Source organism: Microplitis demolitor, chromosome 8 (genome assembly GCF_026212275.2).
Source record: "Microplitis demolitor isolate Queensland-Clemson2020A chromosome 8, iyMicDemo2.1a, whole genome shotgun sequence".
Classification (NCBI taxonomy): Eukaryota; Metazoa; Arthropoda; class Insecta; order Hymenoptera; family Braconidae; genus Microplitis; species Microplitis demolitor.
Genome location: NC_068552.1, coordinates 12,552,878 through 12,561,090, shown reverse-complemented (window position 1 = coordinate 12,561,090; position 8,213 = coordinate 12,552,878). Strand labels below are relative to the sequence as shown.

The 8,213-nt window shown below is 27.0% G+C and overlaps 2 protein-coding genes across 3 annotated transcripts; one reads left to right on the top strand and one right to left on the bottom strand.

Annotated features, from left to right (window-relative positions):
- The first annotated feature begins 546 nt into the window (after window positions 1-546).
- LOC103573945 (acyl-coenzyme A diphosphatase FITM2) lies at window positions 547-2,309 on the top strand. The gene has a single exon (XM_008553246.3). It carries the CDS (start codon window positions 914-916, stop codon window positions 2,126-2,128), a length of 1,215 nt encoding a protein of 404 aa, XP_008551468.1. The 5' UTR covers window positions 547-913; the 3' UTR covers window positions 2,129-2,309.
- Window positions 2,310-2,631: 322 nt separating this feature from the next.
- Window positions 2,632-7,035, bottom strand: LOC103573946 (male-specific lethal 3 homolog). Of its 2 annotated transcripts, none has more exons than XM_014443626.2 (8): window positions 6,731-7,035; window positions 6,495-6,563; window positions 6,261-6,370; window positions 5,981-6,155; window positions 5,391-5,890; window positions 4,866-5,206; window positions 3,635-3,719; window positions 2,632-3,489 (listed from the first exon to the last, which is right to left on the bottom strand). In XM_014443626.2, exons 1-8 carry the CDS (start codon window positions 6,830-6,832, stop codon window positions 3,420-3,422), a joined length of 1,452 nt encoding a protein of 483 aa, XP_014299112.1. In that variant the 5' UTR covers window positions 6,833-7,035; the 3' UTR covers window positions 2,632-3,419. The 2 variants fall into 2 exon arrangements, with proteins under 2 accessions (XP_014299112.1, XP_008551469.1); XM_008553247.3 differs by having other exon boundaries at window positions 4,866-5,272; window positions 6,731-7,034.
- Between the last annotated feature and the right edge of the window lie 1,178 nt (window positions 7,036-8,213).

Genomic DNA, 8,213 nt, shown 5'->3' with positions numbered 1-8,213 from the left:
CGTTGAATAATTTTACGTCATATATTTTAATTTTAAAATACAGTAATAATTTCATATGAGGGTAAATGTAGTAGACATACGACAATTTTTTAATTACATATAAAAAAATTAAATAATTAAAATACTAAAATTTTAAAAAATGCATGTACTGAATTTTGAATTGTCGAAACATGTATTTTTTTATTTTTATTTTATAAACACTTTAATTTATCATTTAAAAATTTTTTAAATTGTCAGATGTCCGCTAAATTTACTATCGTTAACTTTATTTAGACAAAAGTAGTCAATTATTGTTTCTCACATTTTATTATTAAATTATTATAAACATTTTTAAATGTTGGTATTATTTTTTTTTTAATTTTTGTTGTTTTAAATATCGCGCCTTATTGATCATAATTAAAATGTCAATAATGAAAATTTCCATATTATCTACTGTACAGTAAAATTTTATTTCTCTCTAAATTAGAAAAAAAAGAAAAAAAAAGAAATTTATCCCACCAAGCTAAAAATTACATTGGATACATGCAGGTATATATATAACACATTTACGAATGTCCCCACTCTACAATTTATTCTTACAAGCATACCACTCATGGACTATTAAAAATGGGTAAAAAATAAGTATGTTGCGTGATTGAAAGTAGCGTATGCAAGTGAATTTTAGTTTTTAAATGACTACGTATAACGGAGTTATAATAAAGTATTTATTGGAATATATTTCTGTCAATTATTCATTAAATAGGCCTGGTTGAAAAAATTATATATATATATATATATTTATATATCATTAAAGATATTTTCAACCCGAACAAAATAAATAACAAAAAACCTTATATAGTATTTACGATATGATTATAAGTGGATACGTGTCACGACGAAGACGAAGACGATAATAAATAATTAAAGCATCATCATGGCACCTACTAAACGAAGACCTCTTCACAATTCTACGGGAACTGGATCACCTGGAGGTAGTTTTAGATCACGTGGAATGAATTTTCGTCCGAGCGCTGGAATCCAGGAAGACCGAGGTGGCACGAGACCAACTCCGCCACCAACCTCTGTAGGTCTTGTATTAATTAGTATGGTAATTCATCTATGTAAAAAATCATTGCTCTTTGATCCAAGACTTAAAATTGTTATCTACTGCGGGGCTATCTTTATTGTATCACTTATAGCGGACTTTGTAACAATGCCCAAAAGTTATTTTTCAAGATCTGACAATGTATTTAATCGTTACTTTGTAAAATGGGGCTGGGGATGGCTTCTGACAGTGACAGTACCATGGGTTGCATTGACAGCACATACTATAGGCTGTGGCAGACGTCCTGTTCTTATAAAACATTTAGCTAGACTTGCTTTAGCTACACTAGCCTGGTTACTGTGGACCAAACTCTTTCATTTTATTGAAACAAATCATGGAAGATGTTTAAATACTAAAGATTTACAATTACAAACTAAAACAAAATGCCTACAGGCTGGTAAATTTTGGAGTGGTTTTGATATTTCTGGTCATACATTTATACTAATATACTCGAGCTTAATTTTAGCTGAAGAAGCTGCTTCATTTCTTGGATGGGAAAGTATAAAAGATCATATTATGAAAGAAGAATACAGCCGTACTACCAATGAAGTTAGTAGTGGAATGCTACGAAATTTATCTGATACCGATATGGACTTTCTTAAAAGAGCACATAATATATTTACGCCATATTTACGAGGATTATTTATTGTAATGACTCTTCAACAACTGCTATGGGATATTATGCTTGTATCTACAATTCTTTACTATCATATAATGATTGAAAAATTTATTGGCGGTATTATTGCTATTTTAACTTGGTATGTAACTTATCGATGGTGGTTCAAGTTACCAAAAGGTGGTTTGATGGCACCTGGTGAAGGTGTCTTCAAATATTATGAGCCTAAAGTACATCAGAGTATACCTACGTCTAGACTAAGACGTACTACACTCAATGGAAACACTCCTACATTTATGGGAATGCCTATTCGTAAACCACAACAACAGCAGCCCCAGCAACAACAACAATCACAACCACAACAACAACAAGTTAATAGTGAATCTTGTACGACGAGACAGGAGTCTGAAACTATTACTATTCGATAATATAAGTAAATTTTTAATGATAATTGAGTACGTTTGTACAGTACGTTATAAATGTGATATTCATATTTATAAATAAATTCAATATGATTCAGAAATTAGCAGACAATTAGTAATTTTGGGATTTTTTTTCAACAAATTAATTACAAAAAATCAAAAACTAAAAATACGCACATGTAGAAAATTTAAAAAACTGCAGGTGAAATTTTTTCAACAATTTTTTTTTTTATAATTTATTGAAAAAAAAAAATCAAAAAATTATTAGACGTCGGCTAACTCCAGTATCATAAATTAACTAACTATTTTAAATAATTAAAATTTTAAACTCTTTAATACTATTGTATAAAAAAATAAATTACTATCGAACAAATCAAAATGAATTGCACGATTGTTTAATGACTTGATAAAATTAAATTTAATTTAAATGTTTATTATTTTTTTTTTGATACCGAACGTCCGTTTTTTATTACGTACTGTCTCAATTATCTTGTTTGGGTTTTATTAAAAAAAAACGAAATATATACGTATTTATTAATCATTTTTATATTATTGAATTTAATAAAAATGAGGTAGTTTATGATTTTTACAAAAGTAAAATAGTAAACAATTTAAAATTACTAATTAATAATTAATTTTGATATTTAAATTATACATCTTAAATAATTATTTAGCTCATTTAGTTATCAACGGATTGTTTATTAAATGTTAACATAAATGTTTTTTTTATTAATATTACTAATTTATTCACGCTGCACCTTACCTAAACACCAGAAAGTGTTGGTTTTTTGTTATTTATAAATATATATCTTACAATTAACTCAATATAAAAATGGATGAATGTTTAAATAATGATTGTAATGTTATGTGATTTTGTGATAATGAATGTTTTTGCAATCGTAAAATGAGTACAAATAAAAATGTAGCATTAATTTAAAATGTTTATGGGATTATAGTAATATATAATAATGAATTTGTACGAAAATTATGGGATAAATAAAAATTTAAACACGAATAATATTAAACTTTAATACTATGTAAATTTGTGGCCATTAAATGTCATACTGCAAAAGTATTTTGTATTATTAACTATATACTTAAAATGTTTAGTACTCAACATATATTTTCATTTAATTATGAACCATAAATGCTAAGATAAAAAAAAATACCATTAATTTACAATTATTATTTTACGAGTCATGTGATTTTCATAATAGCAAAGTCATCAAAAAAAAAAATATATTTTATTGACTTTTTGTTTGGCTCAAGTAGTTTGAAAGTAACCTTTGAACTCGGCTCATTGTGACTGACTGTCTGTTTGCATGTAAAATTGTTCACCGAACCATTCTCTATGTGGTTCCAAATAACTAAAAAATATTCAAGTAATAAAATAATTATTAATTTATATTTTTATAAATAAGTATAAGAGAAACAATAATAATAATAATAATAATAATAATAATAATAATAATAATAATAATAATAATAATAATAATAATAATAATAAAATACCTTAAAAACATATCAATATATTTTAATAGCACTTTTAATTTTTTTTCAGGCATGTCTGTATTTTGTAACAAATCTGGAAGTTTAACTGAAATATTAAAAAAAAAATAATAATTTTTAATGAGTACATTGATATATATTACGTTACAATGATTCAAAAAAATTGACTGTTTTTCTTTTTTATTTTTTCAAAAATTATACGGAAAATATTGTTTGAGATAACAAAAAAAAATACTGTCAGTTTGAGCCTTTAATATTAAAATTAAGAACTGCCTAATCGCAATTTTCGATTTCCCATTTAAATAACATGGGAAAAATTTTTTTTTAAGGTTTGGAATTTTATCACTCACCAAGAAATCAGTATATCGGAAAAAGCAATGAATATTTTTGTTAGAAATTGAACGCTCTACAAAAAAGGTCTGTTATCATTTTCAAATAAATTTAATTTTTCAAAAATTATTTGGGTCGAAGTTGGATTCATAGAAATTTTAATATTATTTTACTTTTTAGGCCAAACTATCAGACTTATCTTGAAACGTTATAGGTCTTTTTTTGTAGACCATTTCGTTTGCTATAAATTATCTCTTGCGAAGTTTCCGAAATTCTTGAAAGTTCTTTAGTTATTAGCATTTAAAAGTAAGTAAACACAATCGACCAGAATACAATTTCTTAGAACGAATTACTATTTAAATGCCAATAACTAAAGGGCTTTCAAAAATTTCGGAATTTCGATAATAGATAATTTTGTAGGGAATGAAATGGTCTACAAAAAAGGTTCTATAACATTTCAAGATAAATCTGATAGTTTCGCTGAAAAAGTCAAATAACACAAAAATTTACTATGAATCCAACTTTGACTTCAAATAATTTTTGAAAAATTAAATTGATCGAAAAATGATAAGACCTTTTTTGTAGGGCGTTAAATTTTATACAAAAATATCTATTGCTTTTTCTGATACACTGATTCTCTGGTGAGTGATAAAATTCCAAATTAAAAAAAAAAAATTTTCCAATGTTATTTATATGAGAAATCGAAAATTGCGATAAGGCGGTTGTTAATATTAATATTAAGAGCTCAAACTTTAACAGTGTTTTTTTTTCGTCACCTCGAACAATATTTTCCTTATAATTTTTGAAAAAAAAAAAAAAAAAAAAAGCCGATTTTTTTGAATCAGTCTAATATTACATGTATTTAAATAAATTTTATAAAAGACAAATAATAAATGAAATTTACCAAACAAACGAGCAAGATGAATAGCTCCAAAGTACGTCGAAGGACTCGGTGTCCCATCATTTTTAGTAGATTCTGGTATGAGTCTCCACTTATTGGCTTCATCAAGCAACGCAACAATCTGTGCTGGAGGTATTAGTGGATACCTTGAAGTAGCCCCTCGCGGACTAGAGCACCTGGAACTAGTGCTAGCGATACTGGAGACATTTCCAGCCTCTTGTTTGACTTCATCAAACGACCTGAGTTGTCTGGAATCATCAACAGAGCTAACACGGGAGGACCTCAATTTTCTTTTGACTGACGAGACAGGTTTGGTTGGCTGCTCAACTTCAGCATCTAGCTCTCTAAAGGGAGGTAAATGTGCATACTCAGAATCTTCAAGCTCCTCTTTGACAGTAACTTCTGGTGGTCTAACAATTGTTAACAATTATTAAATCAAGTTTGAAGTTAATATTATCATGCATTACAGAGAAAAATAAATTTTTTTTTGTTCTTATGTTGTTTTATTAATAAAAAATAAAAACTTACTCAATTATTTCTTCTTTTATATCTATTGGATGTTCACCAAGTAAAAATGATGATTTAAATGCATTGTACTGTTCTCTTTCTGTTCTATAAAGTAATAAATCTGGCAATGTAAAATCAAAATATATTCTCAAACCATCAGCAACTTCTCGGCAAATATTTATTTCATTAACAGTCTTTTCAATAGTATTACTAGATCTATTATTTCTTTGAGGTTTTTCAGGAATGTTTGTGAGCTGTGTTGTTGTAAAATGCTGAACCCAAGATTCAAGAATGCTACAAACAGTTGGCTGTGCTGGTAAAACAGCTAATTTATTTTTATGATTTATCAATTCATAATCTTGCTCCAAAATTCTTCTTAAAGTGCTACCTATGTCAAGATCAATACCAGGTTTCATACTGCCACTAGACTGATGGCTTCCTCCACCACCACTATCCTCGTCTTCACTAGACTCTTCTCCAAAATTAGAACTGGTCTCAGAGTCTTCCTCCGTGATAACTTCCTGGTAAAAAAAATTTAAAAAAAGTTAAAATAAAATATTTAAACAAATGTATTTATTATGACTATGATTATTGGATATCGTTGATGGTACTTCGGTATCATAATCGTCTTGTTGGCCTGAGCTACCATCTTCAGAGGTAGTGCCAGAAGTGGCACGACTTCCACCGCTTCTAGCACGTCGACGGGACTCGATGCCAGTACCGGACAGTCGATCAGCCAGCCTGTGAGTACGATTTTTTCGTTCTCGACGATATAAATATGCTCCTCTGTTTTTAGAAGCCATTTATTAAATTATTGTTTAACTATTTGTTATTTATTCACAATAAAATATATATTATTTGTAGGTTAACCACTTAAAAAATAATACGTACAGTTGTAACTGTGCTTTCTGAGCGAGATCCCGTTGCAACTGTCTGTTTTCCTCTGTATCTTTTAGAACGTATTCCTCTGTTACACACCGATCCCAAGATGAATTCCATCCCTAATTATAAATTATGTTACCATTAGACACCTTATCTTGTTTATAAACAACAACAATACCAATGACAACTACACAAATCTCAACTCCGGTATAATCTTATGGAGTAAATTTAAATTAAACATACCTGGAAGTGAATTAAATATTCAACTGCTTTTCGGCCACGTTGATCTTTATTTACAATTACATCTAAAACCTACAATTAATTCAATTTACGTTAATTAAAATCGTAAATCATAACAAAAACGCTTTGACGTTATTTAAGTTTAAGGTTACACTTGTGGCGCGAAATTATACGCCGGATATTTATAAAATTTTTTAAATTCATTGTATTATAAATTTATATCATTTTTAATAATTTACCTTAGAGTCATAAAGAACTTTGGCTTTTGTTGGGTCAGGTTCATAGCAAAGAACTTTTTCACCATCACAGAATTTGAATTTTGGACCCCGCGTTGAAACCATTTTCTCATCTATGTCATCTGGCAAAATTCACAGCAACATAATCTTACTGTGTTATACACTACACTTTTTTGTTATTATTATTATTGTTTGCTAAAAAAATGGCTCACGATAAGTCGGAAATTACCGATTGTATCCGACATTTGAATTTATTTTACTTTTTTATTTAAATCAACAATATTACGTGTTTTTTTTTTTTTGTTTCTATTAGTGACTATCAAATAATTAGTGATGACAGTGATATGGACAAGTCATGTGACCGGAAAAATCGTCATAAATGAATTTCAAAATAGTTATTGATAATAAAATTTTAAAGATAAAACAATATAGTTGAGATTAATAAATTAATAGTAATGTGAAGAAAGTGAAAGATGAAAATGATGAAAAAAAATCAAATTAAATGTGTACCAAGTTCATGTTAATTATAATTTATAAGAACGCATACAAAAAAATTAAAGAGACTCATATTCAATTGATTTTAATTTTAAAAAAATTTTAATCATGATACTAATAATAACAATTTGAATAATGGTGAAACGATTACTGTTAATAACTCTTTTCTAATGAATGGATTTAAATAATCATTTAAATTATTTTGCTCAGAAAAATAAAAATCAGGATATCCCATCTAGAATAACTGAAAAATTTGAGCATTAAGTGACTAGAAAATAAATACACTGAGAAAAAAAATAGTATATTTCCAAGTAAAATTTCTTAATTTAAGTATTAGTTTACTTAAATAGTGCCAAGAAAATATTTTCTTAATTTTAGTAAAAATGCATCGTCTGTAGAAATTTATTAATAGATTTAAACAATTGTTATAAAGATAAGAAATATTATACTTCGATGTAGTAAATTTTTTCTTGTTTTTAGTGTTATGAGTCCAGTAAGCATGTTTACTTGAATTTAATTTTTTTTTCTCAGTGCATATTCACATTACTTTACATATTGACTTTAATCCAGATAAAAAATCCAATTTACTCTGATTGAGTTTAATCAGAATGAATTCACAGGATTTAAATCGGAGAATAATACCATGAATAAAATAAATTGTGAATTTCCGATAGAATCTCGTAAAATTTGAATCGGATTTATAACCAGAAATTGTTATTCGAGAAATACATATTTAAATCTAAATTACAACAATATTATCATGCATTTAAGTATTCAAATATTACTCTATTATAATAATGAAAAAATTTTAATTTAATTGTTATCAATGTTAAATTTTATTCAGTATAATATTTATCTGTAATAAAAAAAGTTTTGCTTTAATAAACGATAAACACATCTATAAATAAAAAATCTAATTTTTTAGAGGATTCTTTATGTAACAGTTTGATAAATAATATTATTACTGCTTATATTATACTAAGTATATATG